General features: G+C 51.9%; 7 protein-coding genes across 7 annotated transcripts; 4 read left to right on the top strand and 3 right to left on the bottom strand.

Moving 5' to 3' along the window:
- Positions 1-11: 11 nt before the first annotated feature.
- CC1G_06390 (protein phosphatase regulatory subunit) lies at positions 12-1,671 on the top strand (the record flags this gene model as incomplete). Its single annotated transcript, XM_001836253.2, has 9 exons — positions 12-184; positions 248-389; positions 464-678; positions 746-911; positions 965-1,039; positions 1,093-1,239; positions 1,291-1,377; positions 1,435-1,604; positions 1,656-1,671. The coding sequence occupies 9 exons, from the start codon at positions 12-14 to the stop codon at positions 1,669-1,671; spliced, it is 1,191 nt and encodes a 396-aa protein (XP_001836305.2).
- A 360-nt stretch (positions 1,672-2,031) lies between these two features.
- Positions 2,032-3,578, top strand: CC1G_06389 (hypothetical protein; the record flags this gene model as incomplete). The annotated part of the gene is made up of 6 exons (XM_001836252.1): positions 2,032-2,187; positions 2,246-2,443; positions 2,503-2,589; positions 2,644-2,840; positions 2,893-2,906; positions 2,959-3,578. 6 exons carry the CDS (start codon positions 2,032-2,034, stop codon positions 3,576-3,578), a joined length of 1,272 nt encoding a protein of 423 aa, XP_001836304.1.
- A 10-nt stretch (positions 3,579-3,588) lies between these two features.
- CC1G_14412 (hypothetical protein) lies at positions 3,589-3,990 on the bottom strand (the record flags this gene model as incomplete). Its single annotated transcript, XM_002911369.1, has 1 exon — positions 3,589-3,990. One exon carries the CDS (start codon positions 3,988-3,990, stop codon positions 3,727-3,729), a length of 264 nt encoding a protein of 87 aa, XP_002911415.1. The 3' UTR covers positions 3,589-3,726.
- A 119-nt stretch (positions 3,991-4,109) lies between these two features.
- CC1G_06388 (thiamine pyrophosphokinase) lies at positions 4,110-7,191 on the bottom strand (the record flags this gene model as incomplete). The annotated part of the gene is made up of 12 exons (XM_001836251.2): positions 7,058-7,191; positions 6,988-6,999; positions 6,871-6,921; positions 6,750-6,809; positions 6,063-6,685; positions 5,357-6,011; positions 4,899-4,969; positions 4,779-4,851; positions 4,631-4,729; positions 4,442-4,582; positions 4,283-4,394; positions 4,110-4,231 (listed from the first exon to the last, which is right to left on the bottom strand). The coding sequence occupies exons 1-12, from the start codon at positions 7,103-7,105 to the stop codon at positions 4,110-4,112; spliced, it is 2,067 nt and encodes a 688-aa protein (XP_001836303.2). The 5' UTR covers positions 7,106-7,191.
- Positions 7,192-7,723: 532 nt separating this feature from the next.
- CC1G_06387 (hypothetical protein) lies at positions 7,724-10,971 on the bottom strand (the record flags this gene model as incomplete). Its single annotated transcript, XM_001836250.2, has 2 exons — positions 7,724-10,519; positions 10,588-10,971. The coding sequence occupies 2 exons, from the start codon at positions 10,969-10,971 to the stop codon at positions 7,724-7,726; spliced, it is 3,180 nt and encodes a 1,059-aa protein (XP_001836302.2).
- A 197-nt stretch (positions 10,972-11,168) lies between these two features.
- Positions 11,169-11,986, top strand: CC1G_06386 (hypothetical protein). Its single transcript, XM_001836249.2, has 5 exons — positions 11,169-11,199; positions 11,256-11,387; positions 11,450-11,540; positions 11,593-11,711; positions 11,765-11,986. Exons 1-5 carry the CDS (start codon positions 11,178-11,180, stop codon positions 11,815-11,817), a joined length of 417 nt encoding a protein of 138 aa, XP_001836301.1. The 5' UTR covers positions 11,169-11,177; the 3' UTR covers positions 11,818-11,986.
- Positions 11,987-13,130: 1,144 nt separating this feature from the next.
- Positions 13,131-15,732, top strand: CC1G_06385 (hypothetical protein; the record flags this gene model as incomplete). The annotated part of the gene is made up of 6 exons (XM_001836248.2): positions 13,131-13,247; positions 13,440-13,612; positions 13,671-14,035; positions 14,096-14,241; positions 14,297-15,592; positions 15,658-15,732. 6 exons carry the CDS (start codon positions 13,131-13,133, stop codon positions 15,730-15,732), a joined length of 2,172 nt encoding a protein of 723 aa, XP_001836300.2.
- Between the last annotated feature and the right edge of the window lie 531 nt (positions 15,733-16,263).

Below are 16,263 nucleotides of genomic sequence, written 5' to 3'. Positions count from 1 at the left end.
CGTCCAACTTCATGGCAGAGACAGAGAAACAGACGGACGTGGCCGTTGTCCAGGATGAGCCAACAACCGAGCCGACGTCCCACAAGCAGGCAATATCCAAGGAAACCCAGTGCCGGCGGTCTGTGATGGTCGATGCACCAGCGGCAGATTCAGAGGAACCCAGCGAGGCAAGCCAGTTGATGAAGTATTTTGTCCACTTTTTGCCCTGATCTGTATGTGAGGCGAACTCATGGAATGCTCCATTCAGGTCCCAAGCCATGACACGGGTTGTGCAGTCTTCGTCAACCAACAACGCAGAATCGGACGACGAGAAAGACAGCGACGTTGAGGAACAGGAGGAAGAGGCTGAGGAAGGCGACTTTCTGGCTGACTTCCCTGACGAGACCGATGTGCGTCCAGTGCTACTCTGGCTACCTTCACCAGCATTGACGACTTTGGATTTCGTGGCGTCGTTTCGCAACAGGAACTTGAATTGGTGCACTGTCGCCTTGGATCCCTAGATGAGCTACGCCTTCGAAGATTCGCGAATCATCTACGGAGACTATGCCTGCGACAGAACTTGGTTAAACACCTGGACTCGGAAACTTTCCATCAACTCACCAAGCTTCAAGAATTGGACCTGTATGATAACAGGATTAAGAATCTCGGAGATGCTTTGGACAAGTTGTCCGATCTGACGTGCGTGGCTCTTGGTTCGATCTGCTTGTGTAAGGAAAGACTGACGCTGTCCCGTGGCTCTATGCAGGATGCTCGATCTTTCATTCAACCTTTTCAAACACATCCCCGACCGCCTGGAACACCTCTCCAAGCTTACCTTGATCTACTTTGTGCAGAACCGGATCTCAAAGATTACCGGACTCGAATCATTGACTAATTTGACTAGCCTGGAGCTTGGAGGAAATAGAATTCGAGTGGGTCGCATAATTAATACTTGCTCGACCCCAAGAACTGACGAGACTTCCAGAAAATCGAAAACCTCGACACCCTTGTCAATCTAGAAGAGCTTTGGCTGGGAAAGAACAAGATTACAAAATTGGAGGTTTGTTCCGGGCCTATACTGCTGCCTCGACAGCCACTGAAATGTATCAACAGGGATTAAGCTCACTAAAGAAGCTTAGGATCCTGTCAATACAGTCGAACAGGATCACAAAGTTGGAGGGAGTAGAGGGACTGGAGAGTCTCGAGGAACTTTATCTGAGTCATAATGGCATCAAGAAAATAGAGAATCTCGAAAAGAATGTATGTTTTCTGGTTCTAATTTTCCTTGCCAAAGCTAACCTCCCTGGGTAGACCAACCTGACCACTTTGGACATTGGGTACAATTTCCTTGAGGCGATTGAGGGGGTATCCCACCTCAACAAGTTGGAAGAGCTATGGGTTCGTTCTGGTCTCTTCTTTGCTGCAACTGCATGGCTCATTCAACCTACCCTTTAGATAAGCGGCAACAAGATCCCTGACTTTTCGGGCCTTGACAAGGAACTTCGAGGCATCAAGACATTGCGAACTCTATATCTCGAAGCAAACCCCTGCGAAACGAACGACAGGGTGCATTACCGCAGAAAGGTTATGCTGGCCTTGCCTCAATTGACTCAAATTGACGCGACGTGAGTACCGGAGCCCTGTCTTCGATGTCGTTTTTCTAACCAGTCGCGCAGGTATGTTCGGCTTTGAGACCACGAGACGGATTTGCCGTAGGGCACTGCACCAGAGATCTTGCAACGTTGCGGTAGGCGTAGATCACGACTTGGTCGTAGTTTCACTCGTGAGCCTTGAAGCGGTCCGCAATATTGGCTCTATCCTTGATTTTTTGGTCGAAAAGACCGGAATTTGTAAAGGTCCACTGGCATCGCATATTGGCTGGTCCTCTAGTAATACATACCCAATCCAGCTTACTGTAACTTAGTACGATCGCACCCGAGAGAACGAATAGCTGTTCTGTAATCATCACTCTTCACTGCGTTCGCGACTTGACTTTTAACCTCCACCATCCCTCTTCTGAGTCCCATCCGGGGCTGGCCACAATCAGGCGCCATGTCCCACAACAGCAAGGCCAAGGCAAAAGGGATCAGTGCGACTTCGTTCTTCGACCTCAAGGCGGAACTTGCAAAACAAGAAGCTGAATTCGCGGAAAATAAGGCTGCTGGACAGACCTCTACGATTGTTGGTGGTATCAAACGGCCGGACAAGGTGTGTGGGACTAGTAGATTGTCCCTTTGGCGTCTTAGTCTGACCCGATATGTGTTAGAAACCGACAGTATGGGCACGACAGAATAAGGGCGTGGCAGCACGGGCAAGCCGGGATATTGAGCAAGAGGCCATAGACCGCCCGACACTCGAATCCGCCCGGACCATCTTGGAGAGGAAATCAAAGATATACGAGAAGCTAAGAAAGGGGAAATCTGGAGGCTTGAATGAAGCTCAATACAACGCGCTTCTGGTGGACGTGAGTTGTCCTTGAACTGGCATTTGGAAGAGTGACTAACATTTGTTCCTGTCGTCAAGTTCGACTTGCAGGGACCTTCTCATCACTATGAATCGGACAGCGACGATATAGATGAATCATTGACGGTTCCAACAGCCCCCACCGATGTACGCTCTTCCGTATACTCAGACGGGGACCACCGATTCTCATCCTTTCCTTAGGACGACCCGATAGTTGAGTATGAAGACGAATTTGGTCGAGTGAGGACCGCCCGACGCTCAGAAGTTCCTCGCCACCTTCTGAAAGACGATGAAGATGACCCTATCATCGAGTACGAAGATGAATTTGGTCGTCAGAGGACTGCACGACGATCAGAGGTTCCTCGACATCTGTGGCCCAAGGAGGCGGATCCAGACGCGTATGTGCTTTTGCAGTCCTCCGGTCAGCTATTCTAACGTTCATCCTTACAGGGACATTATTATCCGTATGCCTTGCGATATCCTGGTTTTCTTCGTTCTACTAACCTCGTCTTACAGACAATCCTGTCAATCACTTCCCCGTCTACGAGCCAACATCTGAAAGGCTAGCCGAACTTGAAAAAGCCGAAGCCGAAGCCAACAAGCCTCTTGCAGCTCACTACGATGCCTCCAAAGAGGTCCGCGCCAAGGGTGCTGGCTTCTATCAATTCTCAGCAGATGAAGAAACGAGGAAAGCGCAAATGGCTGAACTCCAAAGGGCTCGAATGGAAACGGAGAAAGCGCGGCAAGAGGCTGGAGCTGTGGATATTCGGCCTGGAGAAATAGAAGGGATGCGGGATGGAGAATCTTCCAAATCGACAACGAGTCGGGCGATGGAGAAGAGGAAGCGGGAGTTGGAAGAAAGGAGGAAGTTGATCGAAGCGAAGAGGAGGAAGGTGGCTAAGCCTCCGACCGAAGGAAGTGAAGGTACTACGGTGTCCAAACGGACGCCAGAACCTGTGTCAATTCCGAAACCATCTGTGTCCATGGACCCTTTCGCTGTCCTGGAAGCTCAAACAACTCAACGCAAATCAGAAAAGGCCCGCGAAAAGGCACGAGCCGACCCTATTAATGAAGCCGACGCATTCCTTTCGAATTTGGAACAGGAATTCCTCAAGTCCAAGAAGAAGCAAACATGACCGCCGCATAGGGATCTATCATAACTCCTTGGCCTGTACTCGACGATGGGGAAAGATCGGTTGCGGGCCAAGTCCCTGGTTGGCTGGGGGGCCACCGCTTTTGTCAACAGTCAACTTGAGCGCAGCACAGGTTTATGCTACGCACCAGCTACCCTCCAGAGACGGGACAAATAACGGCAACTTCTTCGCCACCCCTCAGTGTGACTGTCGTTGGATCTTCGACCATTTCCGCGTCTACGCTCCATTGGCTTGTCTGGAAGACTTGTTCAAGATTAGTGCCAGGATGTCGTGAAACAAGGAGACCCGGAAGTGACGACAACGCTAGCCCTTGCGTGGGTATAGGAACCTTTTCGACTGTCAACCCGGTTTCTGTCGACGCGGCTGCAAAGTATAGGACGGTGATGGAGGTCATGGCGGTATTGGTCAAAGACGGTTTGGGGATAGTTTGGATAGATAAGCACAGTGGGAAGATATGATCCGACTGTAGTACAGCTTACGAGTGGTTAAGCTTATGTATCTCGGACCTCTTAACTAGATGTTCTTCAATTCCATCGTCCACCAGATGGGCTTGGTGGTTCTAATCCAAACGTTCTCTCCTGGGACCAAATGATTTGAGGTTGAGACCAATCCGTCGAATGACGATGGCTCGTTGTCTGAGGAGGACGTTACTTGTGGACTTGTGATATATAGAGATAAAGACCGACCAAGATTCCATCGCAGCCCTTTCGTCGTGAGTATGGTGCTGTCGATACCGACTGGTAGAAGGCTGCAGGTCTGACCAAGAATGTTATGGTCGACTTCAATGTCATGTTCTCCCTAAGAATTCGTCAGACGATAATACGATAGCATGTAGGTATGCATACTGTATCCAATACCCATCCGACGTTGTCATCGGTTGCTGCATATACTCGACGAACTTTACGAAGTTTGTGGAGATAGGATAGGGTGTGAACTGTCTGATCTAGGCGCCCAGAGAGACCACCGAGCAGGACGATGTCCTCGTTCTAGTCTTGCTAAGTAGCCTTCCTGACTTGGACAACAAGAATACATACCTGAGGTTGCCGTCCTTTCTCTTCTTCCTCCGAGATTGCGTCGACACACTTCATCAAGTCCGTAGCGTACTGACTGCCGTCCTCAACCACAGACACATTCTATTGGATGATTGTCAATCAAGTTCATTCCAGCGAAAGTTCCTCGTACGTGTTTCTCGTAGAATTCGCGAACATCTGGCCTAATGGAATCCAAGTCTCCCTTAATGAGGTTGGGTAGATATCTGGATTCATGTCAGCGGGGTCGCCTTGATTCGAATAGAGCACTAACTGGAGCCGGGTTTTATCATCTGGGAGGATGTCATACAGGCGGTTCGCACCACCATCTGCACAGGCCCTCCACTGACAAGACGCCCATAAGCGACGAAGAAGATTGAAGGAGAAAGGCTGATTGAGTATGATCAGTGCGCGTGGGCTCTCGACATCATTGGTGGCTTGAAGGAATTTTACGTTCCAGGACGTCATGATCACGGTTGTTGTAAAGAGGGAAACTGCTCAAGCGCTCCAGGGGCCTCGATCATCCCACCAGGTATATAGTTCATTTTATGATAGATCAATGCAAATTCGTATCGTCTTGTACATTCGTAATTCCGTAGAAATGGTTGTACTAGCCAGTGTTAGTACCAGGTCAGTCCTTCCAGTCGCCACTGCCGTCAGAATCCAGGGACCGTCAGCAGCTCAGGAACTCTGACTTCGCCTTGACCAATTTGAGAGACTCAATGCACCCACCACACCCAGAACCAACAGCGCAGTACCAGCGCCAACCAACCCCGGAATGTACAAATACCAAGTGCTATCGATATCGTCGGCCAACTTCTCCGTCCTCTCCACAACAGCCATCTCCGTTTTCTTTTGTCTTCGACGTATCGTCGGGTACTCGTGATCACTCGCAGGGTCCGATGTGCCAATGCTTTCGGGCGTGACAGAGTCTGAGAGATCGATGGAGGGCATCTGAACGTCGAGTTCTTGTTTATTGATTGCGCTGACGTTGTCTTCAGGGATAGTCGGAACGTCCATGTCAGGTTGGAGAGCACGCGCACGCTCAAAGTACTTGGCAGCGGCTTCGCGGTCGCGCTTCCAAGCCTCTGTTCCGCCATCGGTGCCGGTTTGGGTTTGGATGGGCACTCGGAGGGAGGAGAGGCTGGAGTAGGAGGCGGCGAGGAGGGTAGAGGCGGCGCCTTCGAGGTGCAGGAGGCCGGCTTCAAGGTAAAGTTGGGCGACACCTTTGAGCCCGCCGATGCATTGGAAGTAGTAGGGGAATGAGCCCCGCTTTGGCTGTTCCTCGGGTTCCAATTCTTCAACGGTCTCGGTTGCGTTGAGTGGGAGATACAGAGAGACCAAGCGCATAGTTGCTGAGGGCACATGGGCCTGGTGCCATGCTCGTCTGCGCAAAGAAGTCAAGTCCCGGTCGATGTAGAAGGATAGAACCACTCACAAGAAGTACTCGAAAGCCTCTTCTTTATTCTTCCTAATATCGGCGTACTCGAGTCCGATCAGGGCCAGGCTGGTCGGGTCCATATTGTACTGGTGTTCCAATTCCTCGCTCGAGTTGAAGACCACCGAATTCGTCAACGTCGGGGACATGGTTTCGGGGACTGGACCAGTAATCAACGACGGCCAGATGATGGACTTCTCCTTCTCCAAGTGGATCGTCAAGAGTCGTCCAGATTGCGGGGAATGCAGGGATTCGAGCGAGGAGAAGGACGAGGCTATCTGCATGTTCTGGAATATGGCCCGTCCAGGAGAAGTCGAGCGTGAGGCAATGTTGGAGGGTAACCTTCGCCTGGGGGGAATACCACCGGCCGTCGTTCGCTCAAGTTCACCTTGGAGAACCGTGGGTGACGGCGCACTCGAGAAGTAGCCATCTTCAGCATCAGAGACCTCCAAGGAAGCCGCAAAGCTACTGGAGATATCAGGGTCCGAGACAAATGCATACGAGGACTGGGTCGAAGTTGTTGAAGTCGTCGAGATGGTCCTGTCTCTTGCTGACAGCCTGGAGGAGTGAGGCTCGAGCTGCCACACCGAGCTAGCTGTATCGACAGCGCTGTAGAGCTTTCCCTGTTCCCGAGTAAACGATTGAGATGTCTACTGGAGGCCGCAGAAACGACGGTGTACGGCGTACCTTGATCGTAGGCGGGTGGCCCTTGACTCCAACGACCAGGTAATCTCGGTCTATCAAGACCTGTTTTTCAACATCCAGTCAACTGCTGGTCATGCGAATGCCGGGACCGGAATGAGCATACCGAGAGGTCTTCGTCCTGGGTGTCGTGAGGGACCATGAGCAGCAGTGTCGCCTATTCATAGTACATCTCTTTCATTAACCTTTATCCTTCCCGTATACATGCTTCGGACTACTATACCTGATCATGAGACTAGACATAGAGGACATTTAGTGCGGTGAGCATACGCAGCAGCTCGACGGACACATACCTGGTGCCACGAATAGGGGTAATACGGCCTCTCGTTGTACTTGTCCATGGTCAACGTGGTTTGTCACAGTGCAAGGTCAAGCGGGAAGAAAGCGAGGCGCTGGGAAAGAGAAAAGTGGGCACCTGGTGTGATGCGATTTGAATTGAACAGAGGAAAGGAAACGAGTCGCCAAAGTAGGCCTATTCAGCTTGACTCCTTCTGGCAAGTCTCATCATCAGAACGCGGTACACGTGTTGGCGCCTATATACAGCACTACTCTCACTGACTCAGGGTCGCGGCCGAAGAACAGCTTCCATGTATATTTCACCTTTCCAGCTTGTACGACAGAATGGTTATAGTCCAACATTAGGAGAAGAAACGGTATGAAGCGATATCTATGGTACACTTTGCACAGAGAAAGACGAGACCACTGTTCAGGTCACAAGAGCGAATATTACCAAGTACGACGGTCGATAGAAGTTGGATGGTTTGTGTGTATGGAACTACCCAGGTCAAAACGAAAGCAATGAAGGAAGAAAATTAATCGATGCGGAGATCGGAAAGATCGAAAGCAAGAAAGAAAAAAAGCCAATAGTTGCGCGATGTGTGGTATCCAGGTTATGGTATAGAGTTTTGATAAAGATAAAAGACAGAAAGCAATCAAGGTAGCGAGCGGATGTGTCCAAATTATGGAAAAGGTGAAGGGGGAGCGGGGTTGCTTTGCTTGACGGTGGTGGCTATCCTTTTGATGGTATCTTTCTCAGCTTCCATATGCTGGAGGAGCATCCCATCGAGTTTGCGCAAGGATTCCTGTGCTTTCCAGGATGACGGGACAGCTTGACTCGCGGTCGCAGGCCTGGGCTTCGCCAGCGCTTCTTTGTGATCGCTGTTTATGCTCGTCGAAGACAGAGGTAGCCGCTCTTGAGAGTGTTGAATGATGGAATAAGCTACCGAGGGCATTGGGTGGCCACTGTCGCTCTTCCTATCCGCGAAGTACTGAGGTTTTGGAGGAACATTCCCAACTCCCTGCTTTGGTATGCTCGACCCCCCACCCCCTCCGCCGATCGGCAAGAACCTGGAACTAGTGGAAGCTTCGTTGGCACGGGCGACGTAGGGTAGCGAATGGTTTTGCTGCCTCATCAGCGGGGACCGAGACCCATTGGAAGAGGTGACGGAAATTGCGCGAGTTCGACTGTCAAGTTCGTGTATCCGAGGACTCGGAGGCGGAAGCGGGGGCGGTAACTCATCCTCATCGGAAGAGTCCAAATCGTCCATCGCATTTGGCTGCGTCTGGATAGTGTCGAAGAAGGACGTGTCCGAGGGGGGTTCATTTCCAGTGTTGATACTTGGAACGATAGGATGGTGAGCATCACTGTCCAGCGATAGCCGTGGTATGTCAGGCATATCCCGTGGTTGTTCCAGACCATCAAGTCCAGGAGAGGTTGGTGCAGGTTCGTCAAACCTAAGCGTCTCATTAACATCATCAGGACCATGGAGTGAACCTGCCTCTGTGAGTGAAGACGTATCAGAGGGTGGTCGGGGCACGAATCGATGTTGATACGGGTAATTGCGGGGACGTGGTGGTGGGGGAAGGGCGACATGCGCAAGTGAGGACGACATTCGAGGCGGTGGTGGTGAAAGAGTAGAGTCGCGTGGGAAGCCAGGTCCATGAATACCTCGGTCGCGCTGCTCCAGGCTGACACGCGAATGGTGAAGGCTAGACATAGAACTCGAATAGTACGGGTTGCGGTTCAAAGCATCCTGGAAAGCGGACGTGGTCGGCGACAGCGACGATTGCGAATATTCTGATAACGAAGGCCGACCATGAGCCCCATGGACGGCTGAAAGTGCCAATGAATGTCGCGGCAGACCTTCGTCGTCGAAATCGTCATCTGTATAGAAAGAACCAGAAGTAATGCTATCAGGCCGTTCTTGCGAGTTATCATAAGACGTCATTGTAGTTGCCGAAACCAGTCGAGAGTTGGGAACTGGTGGAGGCGTCATGACAAGTCCTCTACGAAGGGCATCGTGATCCGATAACAGTGGAGACGACCTTGCTCTGCGTAAAGTGTGATAAGACGCCGCACTGTTTGAACGTGGGGGCTCCGAGTCCTGTAGGGAGGAAGGCAAGTTCGTTTGCGAACTACTCGAGTGTTGAGTGATGTATCGATTCCGCGGGGGAGGGGCGAGCGGCGTCATGGGTCCCACAGGAGTTATCACCCTTGGAGGCAACACACTGGAAGAGTGACTCTCCCTCCTCATGTCGTCGAGATCCAACGGTGCAGGTCTGTGTTCCTCGTTCCTCCCCAGATCGGGTATCTTTTTGCGTGGCTTTTCTCGCGAATTTGGTTTCGCTGTAAGCATCTGAGGAGGCGTCTGTACATCTCGAGGAGGCGTGTCGCGGTCGAATGTAGGCGTCGGTGCATGCGAGCTCGACCGAAACCGACCTGAGAGAACAGGGGTCGATGCGCCGAGGTTATGGGAAAAGGATGCATCAGGGGTGTTGTCAAGTGAGTGATGTACGGCTTCGTGGAGGAGTGCCTTGCGCCAATCGTCATCAATATCAAAAGATGAGGACATATTTGACCCTTTGGGCGGGGGAAGTCGGTCGGCGAGAAGAGCGGCACCAACTGAGTCCTGGACGCCCAGGCCGTGTAAGGCAGATGCTTGAACAGCAAAGGGGTAAGAGGCCGATGGGAGTGGTACATCGACGGCGTCCGTTGGGTCTATCACGTCGTCCAGTGCCCCCAAACTCGGGGGCTGCACCAAATCCAAACCCTTATTCCTGAGGTCTTGTTCGGCTTGTTTAGCTGCGACGGCCAAATCTTCCATCTTCTCCCTTACAACGACCACGCGGCCTCCTCTCGGCTGGGGTGACGTCCGGGGGATCTGGGAAGATGTTCGGGGCTGGTGTTGTTGAGGGCGGAGCAGATGCCCTGTCGTTATTGAGTCCGCCGTGGTTCTGAGCATGGGTGGGGGAGCATCTGGGTTGGGGGAAGCGGTCGGAGGTGTGTTGGGTTTAGACTTGGGTTTGACGACACGGAAGAGGTCGAGGAATGCGGGGGTTGAAGATTTTACGGGCTTCTTGCCTGACGATGCATCCACTGCGGCAAAGTCGGCGGGTGAGGGCTTCGAGTGAGCCGGGGGTAGAAAGTAGTTGTTCTTCACCAACAATTGTAGTCGATACGCCACATCGTCACCATCGAAACCTTTTACTTCTCTAATTTCAGGACTGAGAGGATGGTCGAGGTAGTCGAGGCGGGACATTGAGCGAGGAGTTGGGGGCGTGTCCGGACGTGTCGAGGTTGTGGGAGTAGACGGTGGGTACAGGGACGATGAAGTGCCCGATTGGTGGGTCGAAATGGAGTCGCGAACATGAGGAGTGAAGGCAGGGTCGCGAGAGAAGGCCGAGGGAGGTGGTCTATAGCCTGATTGTACGACAGCAGATGACAGCTTCGTCGTATCTAGCTCTGTAACTTTTGGCTGTTTTCGTCAAACGCAGATTAGAAAAAACTAGGGCGGCATAGGTTGGCAGGGATCTATCAACATACCGATTTTCCGAGAAGAGGCGAGGGTAGGGGTTCGACCATGGTTACTTCTGCTGTGTTTGGGAGGTCAAGGCCATGTGAGCTGGGTGTCGTTGCGGTTGTGAGCGTTGAAAGCTCATAGTCGGGTCTGCGTGGGGACTTGGGGGGCCGAATAGGAAGCGACGAGGATGAAGAGGCGCTAGCGAAGGGTCCGTTGACGATTGGGGCGTCAAGGTAGGGCAATTCTGACACTGGTGTCGCAGCGATATCGTCTGGTCGCGGTGGGGCGCCACCAGTGACAGTCTTGGAACGTCTACGCGTCCTGGAGCGTCGGGACAGGCCACTGGTGATGCTCGAGTTGCTCGCTACGGAACGAATCGAGGGCGGCCTCAGCGCGGGGTCGAACATCGTTGCGCGACTACGATGGCGACGACGGCGAACCTAGAGGACGCCAACGCAAGGCATTTACCCAGTTGAGCCCGGCTGCAGTCGAATTTCACAACAGACCTTCTGTTGGCGCTGTACCTGAATAGTCACTGATACCCGATGACTAATCCCTGTCATTCACTACATTCCCCATGTTTGCTTTCTCTTCTGTACCAGCGCTCATCCCAATGGCCGACCGAATACTTGCCCGTAATTATCGTTTACTCCCATATTTTGTCGAACCACGAAACTAACAGAAGCCTTAGTATTGCCCCAGTCTGAAGGATGGCTTGCCTATTGGCAGCTCGTGGTTGCAGCGACTGCTGTTTTCAATTCACTCCAGAACTTTGTGACCCTCAAGTTGACACGTCGAATTTACAATAAGAACCCGCAGCCAGGTGCGATGGGCGCTGTCGCTACCACGCGTTCTTCACGTATTCAAGCGCGTTTTTTCTTCCAGTTACTCCCCTCCAGGCCCGTACCTTTGCAGTTTGGACGCTCACCTCGGCCGTCGTACGAGCATATGCCGCTTACAACATTACGAACAAAGTGTACGGGCGCACCCCTTCCCATGTGCTCTCTTCACTTATTCCATTCCCTCAGGATATATGACATGGCCTTCTTCACCTACCTGATCGCTTTTGGACACTTCTCGTCCGAGCTGCTCATTTTCAGGACTGCTTCAATCAATCCTGGTGTCATCAGCCCAGTCATCGTCTCAAGTTAGTCTTCCCTTCATTTCCGCGTGCAAGGTGTGCTCACGGTTTTCGTATAGCTACCAGCTTGGCCTGGATGTTCCTCCAGTACGACTTTTACGTCCGCTCATGAATTAGTGCTTGCCAGCTGGCTTGGTCGATGCAGGCGAGCGCGCGTGTTGATGACCCCGTTCTGATCTAGTATGTATTTTGTTTGTACGATACATCCTATCTACATGTACGTTTTTTGGGGTACGCTCAGGGTTTAATGCTAAGCGGGATACGACGCGCATTTATTCATATCTTTCGGGAGAAGCTCATTACACAGGCGAGATGAAAAACAGTCGCTTTCACCCCTAGTTACAGCGGCAATGGACGAGTAAGTCCGCGATACGTTGTCTAACCAAATCATCATGCATCATGTCTTGCATGACGAGTAAGATCCATCAGGCAAGCGTGGATCGAAAGAAGGGAATGCTAAATGACATGAGGGCTACATACCAAGAAGATCCATCCGAATTCACAACAGACCTCTTTCACATCCATCACATTGAAGCTCTCTAGCGTTTTGCCTTGAACATTCACGACTGCTCCGTCATTGCTATGTTTTGTTTACAGCGCATTCTCCGTTGAATTGGCTGACTCTGGTTGGGGAAACCCATGAAGGGAATCTCGGTGATTAGGCGCCAATGGGACGAGCGTCTGTCCGTGCCGAAGTAGGCCGGTTTACTCCTTGCAGGGCTTGGCTAGAGAGGCCAAGAAGGATGCTGTTTGGGAGGTCGGATCGCGATTGGTAGGTAGGTCTAGGTTCGTATGCGCAGTTGAGTCAACAATGTCAAGACCAGGGTCTCGATACCTTGCGTACACTTCGGAATCGGCAACGAAGATTCGTCGGAGCAAGGGTACTACTGAAGGCGGTGTACATCTGAATCTATGACGGAGGGGTACAGACTCGGATTCCAGAATGCAGATTGTGTATGTCGCATGCTGTGGTGTCATTCGAGAGACAGGCCCGTGCGCTAGGATTCGGAAAGGCATGTCGTGGATGTCGAGTTCTGATGAGAGGTGATCATGTGGCCCACCCCGATAGAGTTTCTTCGACCAACGGGTGTTCGCGCTGTTTTTAGATCGCGGTAGAACAGCTGTGAGATATTTTGGGAAGAGGGGGAGACACGAGTCTCGGAAAGAGATGTACGACGGCAGAACCCTGGGTGGGGGGTTTAACATAGGAATTGGATTCCTCCAAGGTTCTCAGAGGGGTTCATGTGGATGACTGATCAGAACTCTAGACTGACTCTAGCCCCTTGGAGATATGCCGGAGGGGAAGGAGAACATACACAGATGAGGGGATACAGGTGTGACGAGGAGAGACTAGGGAATTTAATCCATCGGAGAGGTGACGTGAACCCTTTACGGTGCGAGCTATGAGGGATTTAAATAATAGTAATGTTGAAAAATATATTGGAACAACAAAAGACCGGGGGGGTGGAGGAGAAGATCCGGCCCCAGTGTTTCGGCCAACTGACCGAAAAAGGCAGTTGGATCATTCTCCACATCGCGCGCGTGAGACTAAAAAGGGCGAGATGTTTTATATAAAACAGTTTGCGTTGGTTGATCCTCAACTCTCATCCCCTTCTCAAGTCAAAAATCGCCATTTGAATGTCCATACTCTCTGCTCAATCTCAACCCGGAATTCAATACCCCCAAGAAATTCTCTATGCCATATGTGCTCAGGTCTATACCTCGGGCCTCCAGCCAACAGAACCAACCCTCGACCCCCCCCTAGTCGCAGATGGCATCCCCACTGCGCATCCCTCAGCCGTTCCTCCAGCACATTGGTCAGAGCCAGAGGCTCGCAAGACTCTCGCTAGCCTTTGCTTGGTGAACCATGCCTGGCATGAGGCCGCAAAGCCTTGGTTGTGGCACAGGTCCGTATTCTCTCCTTGTCTCAAAAAAAAAGTCTCCACGGCTAACCCCACTCTCCAGGGTCGAAGTCCGGCTCCCACGAACATGGCTAGCCTTCCTCGAACAAGTCGCCTGGAACTACGAACGAGAAACAGTCGAAACAGTCTTGGACCAAACCATTAAGGCCGCCACCGACGCAGCCATAGCTTCCTTCCACGACAGGGAGGAGGTCCTCAAGCTCGAGGAGAGCTTGCGCGACGACCTCGACGACGACCAGGTTCCCGACGATTCTATTTCAATCGACTTGCTGTCACCTATACCCTCTCGCAACCCCAGTCCCCGTCGACTCCGCCCCAAGAGCAAGTCCCCCGCCCGCTGGAAGATTGTCCGTTCCATCAGCGATGCCATTCGGGATGCAATGGAAGAGCGCAACCCCGGGATGTACAGTGAGTAACTCAACTTCTCCCATCCATGATTAGTCTGCTGATTAGTCTGTGCCCTTCCAGTCCCTAGCCCTACCGATCCCCGTCCAGGTCGCTTCGTGCGTCACCTCGACTTCAATCACTTCCGCACTATTGGCATGCGTCGATCAGTAGAGGAAGGTGTCAATAGCCGTTTCGTCACAGGTGAAAGAATCGAGGCTGTTCTCAAGGTGCGTAGTATGTCGGCTTGGCGTGATATTTCGCAATTGCTCACGAACGTTCTAGGAGCTTCCAAATTTGATCCAGTTTGGCGCAACAGAGTACATGGATGGCGCACTCACCCTGCCTGTCCTCAATGAACTCTTCTTACGTGGAGCACCCTCCGGTGGTCGAGGACGCCCTAGCCGAGGCCGTGCTATCACCGATGTGTGCGAGATCGAAGAGGAAGATAGGGAGAGAAGAAGAGAGTGTAAAGATTTGGAGGCAGTTGACTTTACTGGCTGCATCAGCCCCGTTTTTGTCAATGCTTTCCAGGAATTCGTGAGCACTCATCTTCTCGCACCCCCCGAGTTAGAGACCGAGGAAGACGATGATGATAACCGTCGTCACCGTCTCGCTCGCGCAGCTATGGCTGAGCCATTGACCTTCCCTGGTCTGCGAAGACTGGGGATGCGTGGTGTCAAGTCTGCACCAGCAGGCTACTTGGGTCCTTTCCTTTTGGCTTTCCCCAACCTCACCCATCTCGATGTCTCAGGTACTCGCATCACATCGGAGATTCTCGATATGCTTGGTGCCTCTCCTACCCTTCGCCTCAAGTCTCTGGCTCTGGCTCGTTGCATCAAGCTCTCTAGTGAGAGCATCAGGCGCTTCCTTGTCGATTCTCCTGTTACTTCCGAGTTAACAGAGCTCAACTTGTACTGTGACATGACCTACGTCTCTCCTCTCAACCAGGAAGACCTCGAGGCTATCATCACACGCGCTCCCGCTCTCACCAACGGCCAGCTGGTCTATCTCGATTTGTCCAGCGCTCCACTTACTCCTGGTATGCTCGAGAAGGCCAAACCATTCCCCAAGCTTCGGTCCCTCGGTCTCTCTCATATTACTCAGCTCGACCTCTCCGCCATCTCCAAGTTTATCTTGGACAAGGCTCCCAATGTCGAGGTCCTTACGTTGATCAACACCTCCCCCGACATGGATATTACCGGTTCTAGACAAGCCTCCATGCATCTCCATAACAAGATCATCCGCCCCCTCTGCACGCCACCATTCAGGTTCAGTATCTCAGGCGCGTCTGCTCCAGCCATCGCACCCACCCGTCTCCGCGTCATCGAGCTCTCCAACGCTATGCTGAATCAATTGGGAGCTGGTGGAGGCGCATGGCGCATCATCCGCAGCAAGGGTGGTCGTGGCTGGTATGTCGACACTGCTTCGGGCTGGGTTGCAGAGGCTGGGTCTGGCCAGGGTAGTGTGCTTCGAAGGGATTTGCCCGAGGACCACCCGTTCCGCGTCCAAATGGAAAGACTTTCGAGCGCCAACGGAAATGTCAGCAGTGGTGTAGGTTGGCATGCGCGTAAGATGGAGGTGAGTTTGCGCCATATGTTCTATTTATAGATCTCGGTTACTGACGACATTGTTCCCGTGTTCAGGTCCTTCATGGATATGGAATGTTGGGACGGGAGGAGGGTCTCTATGGCGCCGTCTCTTTTGCGTACCAGGGTTAGATCCGGGTGCGCGTCACGAATGACAACACGACACACGACAAACAGCAAACCACGTATACACGGTTCTAATTCAGGGGGTTTCAATGGTGCTTTTGCAGTTCAAAGTAATGACTGGCGTTTCTTTGTTTCTCGGTCTATTCTTCATCCTCATGGAACGGTGGTCTCGTTCCACAAAACATACATCGTGATCATCATCATAACTTAACTTACGCATACATTACTGACTGGTCTGCAACTTTTTCTCTCTCGCTCTGTTTCACTCTCTCTCGACTCATCCTCAATCACGCCTGCTTTCTTATTTACTGACAATCTGCACGTTGACGTTTCTCCTGCACTGTGTACTTGTAACTTACTTACGCATTCATCATCGCTGTACTTTGTAGATGCTATCTTACTCTTTGCTGGTGACCAAAAATGTTGATCCACGTTTTGAGAAGTTGAACGTTCCTACGTTTGAGCCCATCTTTCAAAGTGATGAGACAGTGGTTGTGCGCACGTGCGCGATGTTCCGACAATTCGACCCTTTCGTGT

Source organism: Coprinopsis cinerea (genome assembly GCF_000182895.1).
Source record: "Coprinopsis cinerea okayama7#130 chromosome 4 map unlocalized cont3.4, whole genome shotgun sequence".
Taxonomy (NCBI): domain Eukaryota; kingdom Fungi; phylum Basidiomycota; class Agaricomycetes; order Agaricales; family Psathyrellaceae; genus Coprinopsis; species Coprinopsis cinerea.
Note: the sequence above shows the minus strand (reverse complement) of the source record. Positions and strands in the feature narration are given on the sequence as shown.

Excerpts from the sequence above, each read along its gene's own strand:
- CC1G_06386 (XM_001836249.2), top strand. The coding sequence starts at position 11,178 with ATGGCCGACCGAATACTTGCCC. Across the intron at positions 11,388-11,449 it reads CAATAAGAACCCGCAGCCAG|TTACTCCCCTCCAGGCCCGT; the intron begins GTGCGATGGGCG and ends TTTTTCTTCCAG. Across the intron at positions 11,712-11,764 it reads CAGCCCAGTCATCGTCTCAA|CTACCAGCTTGGCCTGGATG; the intron begins GTTAGTCTTCCC and ends GTTTTCGTATAG.